Genomic DNA, 17,093 nt, shown 5'->3' with positions numbered 1-17,093 from the left:
TCAGTAAGAAGAGTTCAATGAGCGCTCCAGTCAACTGCGATTGGTCGTTGAGTTAATTTTGATTACCGGAAAAAGGGAGTTCACAGGCCGCTATGGCGCGCGTCTTTGTAACATTCGCGGTTCAGGTTTCTCCCGCCCCTTCCTCTTTGCTCGGACGACGACAGATCGAGCGAACGAGCGTAACGTATCGCGGTAGGGCGGGCAGGCGGTGGCGGTGGCGGCCATATTATCAGTGAGGTGTCAGTATTTTCCGAACGTGACGGGATTTTTGGGTGTGGATCACACGATTTCCTGTTTCGTTAGGCTGTCGCGAGTGTCAGGCGGACCGTCGTGGATGTGGTGCGCGACACACGTGTCACTGGATTCTCGGGAGAGCTTGCAAGCGGAATCGAGTAAGTACCCCGTCCGTCGTGTTCGTCGCTGTGAATCGTCGCTCATTTGTTGCGGCGCGGCCCGTACGAGAGAGAGAGAGCAGAATCAACGTTTGGATCGAAAAAGCCGGCTAGCGCGCCGACGTCGCTTTTGGGCTGGTAATGTCGTCTCATACCAACCGCCTTCAGATATGTTTCCGTTTCTCACAAATTTTATTATTCATTCGCGACGGAAAACCAATCGACCAGCAACAGTGACGTTGGTTAGGCAAATCGTGCGTCTAATTCTCCCCCTCTGTATTGCAAATTTAATCAGTTATACGTCAGTTTGCTTAACTTTTCCCCCATTTTCCTCTTGTTAATGTCAGCAATGTGAAAGAGAAATCGATTAATTAGACGACTAACTCACTTATACCCGCTTTGTCGCGTTAACCGTACTCTTCCTTTCTATTCAAGGCTGTGCCAGAGGATTCTAATTTTAACGATATTTTGAGAAATTTTCGCGCCAAAATTTCTGTCTTGTTTACGAGAAACAATGACGGGCAAAGCCTCCTTTGACATTCCTGAGAAAATCGAGTCATCGTTCGAGACAAAGGTCGCTGTATGATATCCGGCGTAATACGCACGATTTAGAAGACTGGGAATACTATCAGCACTGTATCTCATACACACTTGAAATTGTAGAAGAAATCAATTGTGTAGCAATTATTTATCGAGGACTCCGCCGGTGCTACTCGTTCTTGGCCATCTTGTACTCGCGACACGGCTTCTTGACCTATCGCTAGACCGTATAGTTACGTCGCGCCAAGGTATACTCCTACATACGTGCCCAGCGGCGATCAGTCTCGCCGAGAGATCCCTTCGATGCTCGTTCTTATCACACACGTGTGTAACGTTCATCGTGAACATCTGTATGCGGCGAAACGGCTCCATCAAGTTGTTGCTCGAGTAGAGATTTTATTTTATCGAAGAAAAGACGGAAATGGAGAAATACACATTTCATCTTATTGTAGAACCCTCTGTAACAGAATGAAATCATTGTGGTTCGCGTGGTCGTCACGTGGATGTTCCCGCGATTATCGCTCGAAGAGCGATTAACAAGGATTATCGTGGTAAATCGGCCGGCTTCTTTCCTCCCGCTTCTTAGGAGTACATCTGTGTTAATACACTTAACTGGTTAACTTGCCGATGATTTACAAATCTCGAAAATATACAGACGGGAAATCCGCGGCAGCGAAGGATATTCATTGTTAAAGTTGTCTGATGAAAGTTACAGTAGTTGGATCTTATAACACGCATTTTGTATGTTGCACATTTTTTGCGTGCACTTTGGTAAATTTCAAGTTGATTGTGGGATTAAACGATCTATATGATCGACTATTCAAGCGACAATCTGCGATTAAACCTCATGAATGAACGATCTCGAGGAGGAGGACGATGATTAGGTGTTATTAGAGAAGAGCTATCGAGGACTCTCATCGCACGTTTGGCGACAAAAACACCGTCTGATTATCTCTCATGTTGTCTCACGCGATCTTCGTTTTATAAATCTTGAAAAACAGTTAGTGTTGAGAATATGTCGCCTATAACTCCAAAAATAATGGAAAATAAATTGATTTACACTGCATTTAAAAGTGACACGTTTGATAGCAATTCAGAGCCTGGATCTAAAATTATTTCACTCACTAAAGGAGGTTGTTGTAAGGTTAAGTGAGTTTCACAAGAATTCGGCGAATCTTGCACTGCATATACATTGAAATATTATTTAACTTATTGTTCGTGCAATTAGAAAAAGATTTGATCATTCGAGACATTTGTAGCAAAAGTTAACATTTTTCTACATGTTCTTTGAAGTTGGTGGGCTATTTTCAGAAATTCTGTTTTTAACGTCTTCTAAACTAAAAGTAAGATTTTTTCATGAAAAATTACGAAAATATTAAAGACTAATATATTATAGACAAATTTCAGAATTATTGACTATTTCGTTCTGAAAAGTTGTGATAACTTATATTCGAAATATATATTTAAACACTCATATCTTCTTCTATTATCTCTATTAGATCAACTGATGACCGGTAAAGATAACATTAATAAGAAAGTTAATATTATTTTGTATGTTGCCCCATATAACTCGAATTAACATTTATTACTTAGGTAGTAAAGGAAGTGTATGTAGGAACACGTAATTTTGCTTGATAAATACTCGAAGTGCGACAGTCTGATTCGATGAATTGCGACCGTCGCGTGGAATATCGAGAGAAGACGACAATCGTTTCTAGTATCGAATGTTCACTTTTACTATGAGTGTGTGACATTTCCCCGGATAGAGTAAGGACGCGTAGTTGTATTTCCGGTAGTTGGTATTATTAGGAGGCAGACACATCCTATCTCTGTGTGTGGGGACACGCGCACTATTTTTGCGATGAGGAGAGCCCGACAAAAGCTGAACGAGATAGTTGCGGTTCAACGAACGTACGTGCCGTCCTAGATAAAAGGGGAATGCTAGACAACGCAGGCGGGCACTCCTCGCTTCTGCACTCTGGCCCGTTCTCTGGCGGATGTCGGTCACGCGGACTCGTAACCTGACGCGACTCGTTTTTTCCCCCGTGTTTTGTCCCTTCTCTCTCACGATACGCATTTCTATGTTAAAGATTCACCGACGAGACGGCAGTTACGCATCTCATGTAATGTACCGCAAACGTATCGTACATGACCGACATACGTCGCTTATTGAATCAGATGTGTCACTGTTTGCTATTTCGACCTCCGGTCGGAAGCATGCGCAATTTTTCTCATTTATTTCGCATCTTAATAACAACCTAATTTGTCGTAATTACAAGTCCGTCAATCATATGTCGTTAGCAAATTTCTAAAAAATCACTTCGTGTCGTTGATGTTACTTCGCACAAGAGTTCTGACAAAATCGAAATGTGAAGAATTTGAAAAAAAGATTGAATATTCCAAAGCGTGTTTCTTCTCTTAATTTGTGTAAACATCACTGCTGTTTAAAGGACTTAATTGTTTGTTTCAGAGGGATAGTTCCATTGTTTAGTACGAGAAAACACAGCTACCACGATGCCGAAATCGGTATGTATTTCCTTTATTATTCAGGACTGATCGTATATACACATATTCCACTTTCGCCGTATATTTATGTTAAAATGCCTGTGTTAAAATACTAATATTTGATTGAAAACCGATAGTTTAATCACGATTGGATTCGAGTGCATTTTTCTTTATGTTCGCCTTGCAATAATTTATGTATGAGAAAATAATGGATATTCGTTAGCATGGGAAACGAACATTTGTAACGAGTAATGTGAAATTTACCCGCCCGGGAGAAAACAAGATTGCTTTAAATATGATAAATCTTACTTTTGGTGCGACAATCACGCGAAAAAGATTCTATTTGTCGTGAATAAGTAAATCAGAGTTGGTGTACAAAATGATATCAATGATGACGGGATAAAGGATATGCACTCAACAGTGCATCGATAGAAACGGAGGAAGACTATCCTATCTGGCAGCAATGAATATAATAGTGGAAATGTTCTCGGACACACACAAAGATAATACGTCTTTAAGACGTCATTTTTTACGAACATTACGTAACATTACATAAGGTGATATCTTTTATTGGGATCGGCGGTAACACTTGCGCACAGAAATGAAACATTACTATGTGTATACTATTACGCGGTGTCTGCTGATTGCGGCAGAGCTTCTGTTTCATTTTATCTTTTTTTTTTTTTCTTTACGCGCAGAGTTCCAATTGTATAGAGCGAGAAAAGCACGCGTATTAAATTATTTGAATCGTTTCGGCATTACTAACGGAATTTGTGGTATTCTTCACTCGTGCAAGTCGATTTTTTTATTTCTCACCGGTATTGACGACGACGTGAGGAATGCTATGGTATATGGCAACGTGAAAGGCATCGCTCTTAAGACGCGTCCGAGGAATACCCGTTTTCTGTCGCGCGAAAAGCCGTCATGAAATTTAACACTTTTCTCCCGAGTAGTCGTCGTTAAAGCTACGGATCGATCGTGGGTCAATTTTCCCCAGCTAGTTTCGCGTGATGTCTCTTGGTCGATAAATTTCATACGTTCCGTTTGATTTATATTTACAACCAAGAGAACAAGCAGTCGGTAAGATGATCGTAAGTAAAAAGCGTGCCTCGGCAGAAAAGTTACGCAATGAAATTAACTAGCGGAGACACGCGTGTGGTTGCAACGGTCGCCCGGCTTCCGCCAATCGGGCGATATCGAGCGCGCCACTTTTCAAAAACGTTAATCGTTATTACGTGGGCCTCAGGCGGGGCCGCTTCCTTCCGCGCGCGTATCGTAGCTCGCGATTGGAGGACCGGCTTTCTCACGTGACCACGCTCGCGCGCGCGTTCACATAGTGGGAGAAACGTTGCATCGTTGCGTTTTCGCTGGAACGGCGCTTGAGGGAAGGGGGGGGGGACGGTTGCATTCGTCGCGCGCTCGGCCCCATTGTCTAGCTCGAGACCGACGAAGGTCGACCGGGCTCGCTCGCGCACGATCAAAAGTCAAATTTCGCTCCATTCCGTCGCGTTTGTGCCGCCGAACATTTCTACCCTTTTCCTACTGAACGAATTCTCGCAGACATGGTTGCCGGCGCTAAGATGGTAAGCCGGCCGGTGATTTCACATCGCGATGCAAATTCATTTACGCTCAAACGGGAATTTTTTTAGCTTCGCGCAAACTTTACGGGATATTTCGGGAGCGGTGCGTTCAGATTGACAAATTTGTCGAGAGAAAGAATTCGCCGAGAAATTATACAACACCGACTTGATGACGCTCTTCATCGTTATCTGACGGCGCCATTATTATTTTTGCATGCTCTGCGTCGCGAAGATGAACGTGAGGGTGACGACGATGGACGCCGAGCTGGAGTTTGCGATCCAGCAGACGACCACCGGGAAGCAATTGTTCGATCAGGTCGTGAAGACGATCGGACTGCGCGAGGTGTGGTTCTTCGGCCTCCAGTATACCGACAATAAGGGCGATCTCACCTGGATCAAGCTCTACAAGAAGGTAGGATACTTGCGCATTCCTTCTCTTTTTGCTTTGTACCGTAGCCTAGTTTAATCTTCTCTCGATCATTTTTTACTCGGCGATTTATCGTCGATATTAAATTATAAACGTGTCGCACAATGTCACTTTTCGGTTTTTTTATTCACGGCGAATATTGAATTTGCGGTTGCTGAAGTTTGCGCTAGCTTTGCTGGCGGTTTGAAAGCAGTTTGTTCGCCGAAAGCTAAATTCCACCGTGATCAATTTTCGGTGTCGATACTGGAAACCGACGGTTGTGCTATCATTATCGCGTGACACTCGAGACCGTGCGTATCGTTTGTAACTTCGGAATGAAGAAAAAAATGGATTGCCGAAATATCAGTCTGGCAATATTCAAGTGGTTGTAGAATATTTGTCCGCTTTATCGAATCATAATTCTATATATATATATATAGAACAAACGGAACGGACAAATATTCTACAACCATATATAAGTTATAATTTTATCATATATATATATATGATAAAATATATATATATATATGATAAAATTATAACTATATATATATGATAAAATTATAACTTTGAGATGTATCAACTAGAAGGTAAAGCATAGTTGTAGTAGAAGTTGAAACGTAAAATATAGAAGGCAAGAAGGGAAAAAACACACATTTTCATATTCTTTGTTAACGGGATATAATAACCCTTTGATGATTTAAGGCAAAGAAAATGAAAGAAGAAATAAATTCACATTAATAAAGTCAGGCTTCCATTAAACCTTTTGATTACGGCAGACTCAAATCTAGCCATTGACATATTAATCAATTGCAGATGAATATTGGTCAGCAAGTATTAATTAATCTGATTTACAAGTTTGAATCTTCCATGTAAACTTTTGCGCGAAATAGCGGAGAAAAGTTCGCAATTTCTCAGATTTCTAGCAGATACGTTGAAGGCCAAATAACATAATTTGCCAAACTATACGAAAATAAGAGATCAGATATTCTTCTATTTTTAAGTGATGTCATTCCTAAAAATTCGCAAGTATGAATCTCGTATTGTAAACATTGGTTTACGTACAATAACTTGCACGACGGGAGGGATCGATGTTTTTTTATAGAAATAGCTTAAAACTTGGATTTCAAAAGTCGGTTTCAACTCATTCTACTTTAAGGTTAGCTTTCAGTAAACGGGGATAGCTTTCAAGTAAACGTTAACTTTGTCGTTGGCTTCGAATTAAATATCTGCATCAAATTTTCGCCTTCTGTATAATGCAAAGTAATTTGCGTATCTTTGCGGTCGAGTGTACATCAGATTTACGCTTACGCTCACGTAAAGTATATGGAATTAATGCACGAAGTAGTAATTGCCGACTTCCTAAGGAATTACACGCGAGTAGTATCCTGGCGATAATGCGAAGGGTCCTAAATAGCGTATTCACCGATGGTGAAGTACGTTGCGCCGATTCACACGAAACCTGTTTTTAGGTAGCTGCAACATCGAGACTTTCTAGAAATCGATATTCTTTTGATTTCTTTTAACTATATGCACATATTGAAATTTATCTCTCGGCGAGACAGAGTATTTTTGCAGCACTACCAATGATAAAGTGTTCTTGGTTCGCCGGTGACAAACGCTGACGTCATCTGCTTTCAAGTGCGAGACACGTGTTCTTATGTTTCTTTTTCTGATCGTGCGGTTTTTCTGACGATTTTTTTTTTTTCCCTTGAAGACGTCATTACAACCGCATGATTTTCCCTGTCGTTATAACGCTTTCAGAATCGCTTTATTTCGAAAATCCGAAATGTTCTAACATTTTCTTTTTATCATTTCAACATTCTCCTCAAATGTTTCAATCGTTCGTCAAGTGTCCCAATACGCGGGCAACTTTCGCGGCCAGAAACAGGAACTACCGGTGCATATCAGATCGCATTCAAGAAACTTTCGAAGCGTTACTCTCCTTTCGAGATTGCATCCGTAGGTAATTTTACGGAAAATTCGACGACATCAGGCTCGTTTTTTCTTTTTTTTTTTGGTTTTCGTCGTGTCTTCATTATATATATATGTATCTTTATTTTCTGTTGAGAACACACAAGTTGAAGAATTACAATTATACGCGAACCTACCATAAAGATTTCATTTGTATTAGATCCTGTCGCAAAATCTTGAAGGATCGTTAATTAATAGTGAGCGCGCGCTCGACGAGTTAGTGCATCGGTTTTACTACCTGTTCGAGTGACTTCAATTTTCGAGTCTGAGTACAGTTACTCGTAGGCCAGTTACTCGCAGGTAGACGACGCTACTTCATCGGCTTTCACCGGCTGGTTAGCGACGCGCCTTCACCTTGACACAGTCGCTGCTTCTCGCTCGACTAGTCGTCTCTTTCAGCGAGTCGTCGGTTTTCTCGTTTCCCTCGAACGATCTTTTTGCAGACTTTCAAACATCTTCGATAGGAAAACCTCTCCCATGGGGAGGAAAACGACACTCGCCGGGTGAAAATGGTTGAACGCGGACTTCTAGTCGATATCTGAACATCAGCTGGCTTATTAACGACACTCGGGTCGGTCTCATCCTTCTGAATATCTGTTTTGAACATACCATTAATTCAATAAACATTCGAATCAAATTACTATTTTAGCGTCGAATCGTTGATACCATTTGCGAACGAGCATTTTTAGCGCGTTATAGAGTAATTTTGTTGCTTCTACTTAGGCACGCGCGATAAAGACTAGATTTATCGAATTCCTCGTAGAAATTAGTTATACTAATCGTCAAACTTGCAGAATCCAAGGTGAAAGTAGTGAAATAAGTGATACGGCTGAAATCGTAGCGGAGCTATTTTACGCGATATCGCTACGCACTTTAAAATGCATTTAGATACGCGTAGCACACTTCTCTGCGCAATAAATAAAACATCAGAGCTAGATTCCAGCGCGGGTGAATAGAGAACAAAGATGAGAAAGAATATATAGGTTAATGTGCTGCTAGAGAGGGAAGTAGGGAGGGAGAGAAAGATGCAACCATTTATCGCGAGGGAAAGAAGAATAGCTTTTAAATGGATTTAACGCGTTGCGATAGGGAAGAGAGTGTATTTGCTCTCTGCGTGGGTAACACGAAATTTTTCCGTTAACGATTGCACGCAGCCGGAAAGTGCGATAGCGAGGGTGGTGAAGAAGGAAGTGAAAAAGAAAGTTCGAAAGCTGAGAGGCTGCTCAGACTCGGATACGGACGACGACGAGTTCGACGACGGTCTGGTAAGAAAAGATACACAATCTTCCCCCGTTCCCCGAGATTCCTCCTGATATGAGAGAAGTTGTGGGATCGGTAGGAGAAGATAGGGGATGTCTGTACCATTTTATTACCCGCGATAGATCGAAGGAGTCGATATGCTAGGTCGTCGATACAATTCTCCTTTTCTCAGAGAAAATATCATATCCGGAAAATGATGATGAGAATCGAATGGAACGAATGCAAAACCGTAGTAGTAGAGATCATCCGCTCGTATGACAAAAAGCGGATTCTTCGGATGTTACTACATTCCGTTGTCGGCCGTTTGGCGAGTCTCTCGAGGAGAGCAGAGATTTAAAAGGAGGGCGCCGTGATTGTCTTCGTAGAAACGTTTATCGCGTCGCAGATGTGCGATAAAGAGGAAGGGAAGGGGTCGATCGCCCTCGCGCGCATTGTCCGATACGCGTATCGCTTATTAAACGATCCAATCGAGCGTGTTACGTCAGTTGTATGAAAATACCACTCAATGAGTCACTCGGGGAACCGCCTAAGGAATTTCTTCGTACGAGAAAGCGCGAGAGAGTTTTTCGTCGTCTGTCGCGGAAAAGAAACCTTTTGTCTCGACAATTTAGCGTCTACAATCGATGCGGGAAACCTAACGTGAGATTCGCGACGCGGAATTGTTGATTACTCCACTTTTCTCTTCTTATGGCGCGTCACTTTCTCCCAATTAGTATTAACCCTTTAACAGAGGTCGACTCTCTTGCGCGCGAGTGTTTGTCGAGCGCGATACGCTCGTTGAGATTACCTTCGTCCGGCGAGTAGTAAAAAATTGCCGCAAATGACATCAGAGGAGATGATTTTGGAGGAAGGGCGATATCGATACGTGTTTCTTATTAGTGCGCGAATGACAGCTTTTATCAACGGCTGAAACATAAAAATACGGTCGGAATTTTGCGATAACGCGTGTATACTTGTGGCTAATGCTTTTGATCGTGCCGGGTAGTGTGCGGCTCGCAATTAACCGCCCGATGAATTTATCGCTAATTGAATCATAATTCGTTGTTATGACCGTGAAGCACGCGCTCGTTCAAATGATTCAGACCTGGATTAGCACGGAGATTTTTCTTCGAAATGCAGACAACTCTATCGTTCTTTTATCGCTCGATTAACCGATTTTATGACAAAGTCACGGAATCTATCGAGATACGCGATAGAGATACCACACAAGTGGAAGACGAATGAAAGAATGTTGTTGGAAATTGACGGAAGCTTACGCGAGAGTAGGAAAAGTGGAAGTAAGAAAACGAGATTGTATAGTAAGACAACATTTTCTCGTCGAGAAACCCAGAATTCCTTCGTCTTCTTGTATCTAATTTTACTGTCGCGCGACAGAATGGCTGTGTGGTAGTAAAAGTGTCGCCTTTAGAAAACGAAGAAGGCGATGTCTCTGGGCAGGGATGCTTGATCACCGGCGCTGCTCCGTAATAGGTTACAGGTCGAAAAAGGCAATTCACACAGGTGCGCTCCTCAGCCACGGACTGTGGACTGTTGTGTTACGTAATGTGTTACAGGATCTAGCAGCAACTCGATGCATCGCTTTCCGCGTGTCATTCTGCTGCCCTCTTCTCCGCGCCTTACGCCGACTGACTCTTTCGAATTATGTGAAATACTACTTTTTTCTTTTAAGCGGTACCAAGGCAGATGGAGATTTTATTTATCGATACGAGCATACAAGACTCAAAAAATCTCTTGGTTACTTTTGGAATCTAGCTGTGTAGAAGACGTCACAGGAATATTATTTTCAGGGTTGGCTGTTGAAATAATTTGCGATTTTTAGGAAATCATCCATTCTTCCACTCATTTGTTCCGGCAGACCGGCCGAAATCTACTTTCATCATCTACTATCGTGTAAAAGACGTATATATTGTTGAAAATATCGAATATAAGATGCAAAACTTTCCCGAACTCCCTCGCGTGACGCAGTCCTTCAAATTATTGCCAGTACATACACAGATAATCCTGGAACCATGCTGCTTATTTGGTGCTACTAAACCTAACGCACAGTAATTTCAAGGACGCGCTCGTTGCCGAGACACGCGGGATGGTTTATACGCATACTTTAACTTGACCATATTTTTATTCTTTGGACGCATGCCAACCGCAATACTAACAACTGGAAGAGTGGACTTTCGTTCTTGTCTAGGGTAAGTTGCGAGTATTGGATTAGAGTCGTGTAGAGTTGTGAGTGAAGCACGTTTAGCGATACGAATTAATTCGCGGAATGTTCCGTCTTTCCAAACTGTTGTACGAACAAATATAACCACCTATCATTTTTCTTGATTTACAAGATGTAACTGGTTGTACGCGGTAAAACAGACGCGAGTATATGGCGCGATATACTCATTAGAATAAGATCTCTCGTTTCGCATCGATGTAAAAATAGTAATGTATCATATGTTATTTGATAAGAAGGCGACTCTCTACTTTGTTACATCATGCCCGTGATCGCCCGGTTGATCGTGACTGGTGATTTTTTAAATGACGTCCTTGAAACGTATTCAACTCAAATCGACGGTTAGTTTATTCGCGAGAAATTGCATCTTGGATTTGCTTTTTTTTTTTTATTTTAATATTGCACATATGGCCCTTGAAAGGCGTGTGTATCGCAATTTTTTATTTAACGATAATTTGACTCGCGTTTATTTTTGTTTTACTTCTCCATAATATATACGTTAAACGTGGAAACTATCTTTGATCAAATGCATGTAGTGGCTTAACAAAGAATATTATGTGATGTTGGCAAATAATTGCAGGTGGTTCCGTGCGGTCTCCAAAAAAATCTGCCACGTAAGATCACGAAGATTCTCTGTTTCTTACATTTCATTTCGACTAACTCTTACCTCAGCGTTCGGAATTTTAAGTATTCTGATTATAAGTAGAAGCGATACGCCGTTGATGATATTTGTGTTTACATGGCATCGATACAAAATTTGGCAGCATATTGCGTAGGCATATTTAATCGCGGAAATTAATTCTCACGTGATTGATTTAGCGGCGATATTCGCTTCCTTTTCCACTTCGTTGATCAATTTAGTAACATGATCCTTGTATATGAAATAGACGTAATATATTTTTTTATCACTTATCTCTTTTATTATCTTTTACACACACTTCACTTTTTTTTATTTTTCATTATTTTTTGGTCGAGTGACCTTTGCGAAAAAATGTTACAGTAATCATATTTTTTGAAACAACATTCATCGCATGTGTATGAAACGGGATTTTTCTAAAATAATACGAATTGTGTAGATAATCGATCACGCGTTTTGGCAGTTGTTATAAGGAGTAAAAGTGACAGAAAAAAAAAAAACAAGAGGAGAAAGGTAAATTTGGAAATAGTATGTTACTTGGGTAATATTTTATAATATGATCTATTGCGTTCGAGATATCACGAGGAATGCATCATCGCGCTACATTGTGTCGCTGCGATAACTGTTAGAAATGTTTTCAGTGTTTATTGGAAACAGTTGAGCTACACTGTTCCACGCGACATTTTTACTCGTCGCTAATTATAGATAAGTAGTCTACAGCGAACGCAAGCAGCATAAACTCTCGGAGAGCCGACTATCGTTATGACGTAAGTTCTCTCAGTGATATCTGGATAAGATACGAACGTGTACTTCCATGAGAATGTATAATGAGAGAATAACTAAAGGCAAATGCATTTACCGCGTATAAAATTATTGTCTGAAATACTTTTGCCTCGAGTATTCCAATTTTCTATTTAATTTTCGCGCGATACTTATCGTTTCAAGTGTCGTTAAGGTAACGTAACGTCGTTTGTATCGTGATCGCGACTCGATTTATACGAAATCGTCCCCCGAGAGATTATAATTTATCGAAGCTCGATCAGTACATTTCACCGGTAACATACACTTAATCATTAAATGGAAGCTATCTAAGATATTTTTACGCACACGCGTGTGAACAAGTTTAATAATACAATACCTTGCCGTCTTATCTTTATATATATATATATTTTTTTAAATAGTTCTCAACGGGACACTTGCGGAGAACAAATATACGAGATGTTTAATGTACGTTATGTTGATTAATTTAGAGCCACAAAGACTTTTTTCGCAACTGCCAAACGTATGCATACATTAGAGCACAAAAACACACGACGAAAGAGCATTTTCACCGAGTGGTGACGGTGAGATAAAAGTTTTACATGAAAAATGATGTATTTTCAATAGTAGATGAAATATTTCATCAACATGCCCCGAGAGATGAATGAAAGGCAATTGAGGTATTACTGTACACCGCTCCAATAATATATGCCAATGTATATATGTTTACAGTGCGTCGCATCTCTTTCGATGAGATATTTCACAGCTTACATTCATTTTCACGTCGTGCATCACGGATTCGTTCGCACTATCATCCTACAAAACACGTTCGTGCATGTTTTCCACACGTTTGAGCGTCCCTCAAATGTGACCCTCGTTCGAAGACCAAGTTTGAGCGGGGTCATTAGTATTTTTCAAACGTTTGCAGGTGATGAACCAGGAGGTCAAGAAGGAGACTCCACTGCAGTTCAAGTTCCGTGCAAAATTCTATCCCGAGGATGTCGCCGAGGAACTCATACAGGATATTACGCTTCGACTTTTCTATCTTCAGGTAAAGAAAACGCCAGTTGTATTTCCGTATGATCTCACTTTCGAGAGAATCTAATTGATATCGGCCAATTTTGATTAATCAAGTATATTGAAGCAATTAAGTGACATTTGCGAACGGTTGCAGGTGAAGAATGCTATCCTCACGGATGAAATATACTGCCCACCGGAAACGTCCGTCCTATTAGCTTCGTACGCCGTTCAGGCGAGACACGGCGACTATCAGAAGGGTAGTCATCCCGCTGGTTTCCTGGCGAACGATCGGCTGTTGCCGCAGCGCGTCGTCGACCAGCATAAGATGAGCAAGGAAGAATGGGACAGCTCGATTACGAACTGGTGGCAAGAGCACCGTGGCATGTTGCGGGAGGATGCCATGATGGAGTATCTGAAAATTGCTCAGGTATCTGTTTAGGTAGCGGCTGCAAATCCAGAAAGATCTTTCAAATGTCGAGATATAATATCAAAGTTTACATAGTAAAATGTTAATTTACTTTCGTACGTTACATAGATCGCCTTGTGTGTCTTGCAAATTCCTTTTATCAATTGACTACCGGGCACATATATACTTGGCGATTATTCGCATAATCTTTCCGGTTATCACGTTGTGAAAAGATGTTTATCAATACACCAGTGGCCAGTGTATTTGCATCAATTTTCCGGAGGAGAATACGGCTCGACTTTTCTACTTCCAAATATATTCTTTTTCCCGCGCGGAAGGTCATACCGCCGCCACTCTCGGACTTGGTGTATCGTTTTAGTATTTTTCTTTGTTTTTTATTTTCCGTAGGACTTAGAGATGTATGGTGTGAATTACTTTGAAATTCGCAACAAGAAGGGCACAGACCTTTGGTTGGGTGTGGATGCTTTAGGTTTGAACATCTACGAGAAGGACGATAAGCTTACGCCGAAAATCGGTTTCCCTTGGTCCGAGATACGGAATATCTCGTTCAACGATAAGAAGTTCATAATCAAGCCGATCGACAAGAAGGCGCCGGACTTTGTATTTTTCGCCACCAGAGTCAAGATTAACAAGAGAATCCTCGCGCTGTGCATGGGCAATCACGAGCTCTACATGCGCAGACGTAAGCCGGACACGATCGACGTGCAGCAGATGAAGGTACGAGACCTGTGTAAATGGGGCATCATTATGTCGCGGCATTAACTGTAAAATTTAGCGAAACTAGAGTATTCGTGCGTTTACTTACTTATCTAAAATACGTAAGCTTATGTAACATATTTTACGTAACCGCGTAGTCGTGCGTTGGATTTTTACGTAAAGTATAGCGGCTCGTTAATTATTAAGTCATTTTATGAAATAGTTGAAAAAGATCGAAATTTTAGGCTCAAGCGAGAGACGAAAAAATAGCGAAGCAGCAACAGAGAGAGAAACTACAATTGGAAATAGCCGCTCGTGAACGCGCCGAGAAGAAGCAGCAGGAGTACGAGGAGAGGCTAAGAAATATGGCGGAAGAAATGGATAGGCGGCAGGTCGAATTGAACGAGGCTCAGGAAATGATTCGGCGCTTGGAGGAGCAGCTGAAACAGCTGCAGGCTGCCAAGGAAGAGCTGGAAAATCGGCAGAAGGTGTTTATCTTCCTCTCCAATCTTTTGGCCAGTTCAAATCGGTTTCTAACGTTATTCACTCCTCGTAGGAGTTGACGGCGATGATGGAGAAGTTGGAACTCTCGCACGAAATGGAGGCTGCGGAACGCGCCAAGCTCGAACAGGAGATCAGGGCCAAGCAAGAGGAAGTGCAACGCATACAGTCCGAGGTGGAGGCAAAGGATGCGGAAGCTAGGAGATTACAGGCAGAATTCGAAGCGGCCAAGTAATTTTCTCTTCGTTTTCTTTACGTACTACATGCAGTTGACGGAGAGTAATTGCATGCTGTTATTTGTAAGGCTGAGACACGAGGAAGCTGACCGAGCATATCAGGCCAATACGACTCCGCATCATCATCACGTTGAGGAAAACGAAGAGGGTGAGGAGGAGGGCGAGGACGAAGTTCCCCAAGGTGACGTTACCAAGGATCTCGCGACCGACGAATCGATCATCGATCCTGTCGAGGAGCGCCGCACCTTGGCCGAGAGGAACGAACGTCTCCACGATCAGTTGAAGGTTCGATTACTTTCTTTTTTATATTCCAGTAATAAATAGCGCTTATTCCTGTTTCAATCTTTTCTTCGAGAAACTCTTCAAGTTCCTCTTTCTGACACTCTGTTTGAATATATCTTGGGATTTTTGCGACAGTTTGAAAGTGCGGGAAATCTTGTGACTTACGCGTTGTTATAAATACACGTGTCGTATTACAGGCACTGAAGCAAGATCTCGCCCAGTCTCGCGACGAGTCCAAGGAAACGGTGATGGATAAGATCCACAGGGAAAATGTACGCCAAGGTCGCGACAAATATAAAACGCTTCGTGAGATCCGCAAGGGCAACACTAAGCGCCGCGTTGATCAGTTCGAGAACATGTAAATTATAACACGTGCATTTATCCGCTTATTTTGTTCACGCTCTTTCCTATTACTTTTTCACCCGACTTTGCGCAAGCGGGGAATTGCGGTGAAATGATACACGAGAGGAGGAAGGTATAGATTCTACGATCGATGTATAAAATAGAATCGTCTCGAGGACATGCATACTTTCGATTGATTAACGAACCTCGATCAAATCGGCGCGAATTAACACCGTATGAATTACGTCGTACCATAGTACGTCGAGAATTGTGAGTGATATAATATTCGATGTCAGCTCGATGACGAGATTCTATACCCTCACGCGCAACCGATAATCAAAGCTCTCACACGATTGGCGAGGAACGCGCCGACGAAAAGCGAGCGACTCGCGCCGTCTTCCACATATGCTTCCACGTTAATTAATGTCGCACGATTGGCTATATCGGGGAATCGTCGTTTCGAAACAAATTTTCTTGCCAATTTCAATTGCGTGCAAGCGGTGATCTTCCCTAACAGAGCTATTCCTCCCGGAAATTACTCGATAAAACAGAATTGGTTTCTTCAACATTGCCCCAATTATTTTCCTCTGCTTCCGGGATAACCTTTCCTTTGTTTTCTTCTCGCTGAAATGGCAAGAAAATTGCAGTATTGATAAAACAACAGCAACTCGTTATCGTTACTTAACCCATTCTCGATAGATTACACGGATCGGAACTGAGATGCCAGTATTGTCTTGTTTCGCAAGTATTACTGCCGGTCATTTTTATTCAAGTCGCGAGACGTCGATCTTCACCGTTGGTTACCCGATACCTGTCCGTCGCGCAGCTCCTTGCCGTCCGTCCTCGATATAAGGATTCGCTCTCGATTTTCCACACCAGCCACTGTTATTGCCAATCGGATCGATGCCTCGCGACGACAGGGTCACCCGTTAACGGACGGATTTCTTTTCTCTTGTACGCTTAATTCGGGCCATAGATTGGGAGGGTATATATTGAGCGATCACTTGCGAAAGTTATCAGCCGGCCTATCCGTGAAAATCGCGAAGCGACATCCAGTAGTATCGATGATTCGTAAGTCATTTACGAATATCGGCCATAGAGGAGTCGATGGTGCACATGATTTATATCGTAGCGAGTTAGATAGAAATTTAGTCGTAATTTTCACTTGGAGTTCGTATTGCGACCGCCTCACAAGGGAATCTCGCGGCGTTCCATTTATCCCTCGTGTTAATACTCGAGAAATCTGGTTTGGAGAAAAAAAATTAATCGACTAAAAAAAAACACATATATATATATATATATGTATATATATATATATATA

General features: G+C 41.8%; 1 protein-coding gene across 5 annotated transcripts; it reads left to right on the top strand.

The window, feature by feature from the left end:
* Positions 1-168: 168 nt before the first annotated feature.
* On the top strand, positions 169-16,430 carry LOC106750222 (moesin/ezrin/radixin homolog 1). Of its 5 annotated transcripts, none has more exons than XM_014630410.1 (10): positions 169-392; positions 3,403-3,458; positions 5,250-5,429; positions 13,197-13,319; positions 13,443-13,715; positions 14,103-14,432; positions 14,657-14,899; positions 14,968-15,143; positions 15,217-15,433; positions 15,628-15,792. In XM_014630410.1, the coding sequence occupies exons 2-10, from the start codon at positions 3,447-3,449 to the stop codon at positions 15,790-15,792; spliced, it is 1,719 nt and encodes a 572-aa protein (XP_014485896.1). In that variant the 5' UTR covers positions 169-392; positions 3,403-3,446. The 5 variants fall into 5 exon arrangements, with proteins under 5 accessions (XP_014485896.1, XP_014485897.1, XP_014485894.1 ...); XM_014630411.1 differs by lacking the exon at positions 169-392 and adding an exon at positions 436-530; XM_014630408.1 differs by lacking the exons at positions 169-392; positions 3,403-3,458 and adding an exon at positions 4,855-5,020.
* The last annotated feature ends 663 nt before the right edge of the window (positions 16,431-17,093 follow it).

This window comes from Dinoponera quadriceps, unplaced genomic scaffold (assembly GCF_001313825.1).
Source record: "Dinoponera quadriceps isolate SergipeBrazil2010 unplaced genomic scaffold, ASM131382v1 scaffold5229, whole genome shotgun sequence".
In the NCBI taxonomy this organism is placed as follows: domain Eukaryota; kingdom Metazoa; phylum Arthropoda; class Insecta; order Hymenoptera; family Formicidae; genus Dinoponera; species Dinoponera quadriceps.
This window is presented reverse-complemented; position numbering and strand designations above follow the sequence as displayed.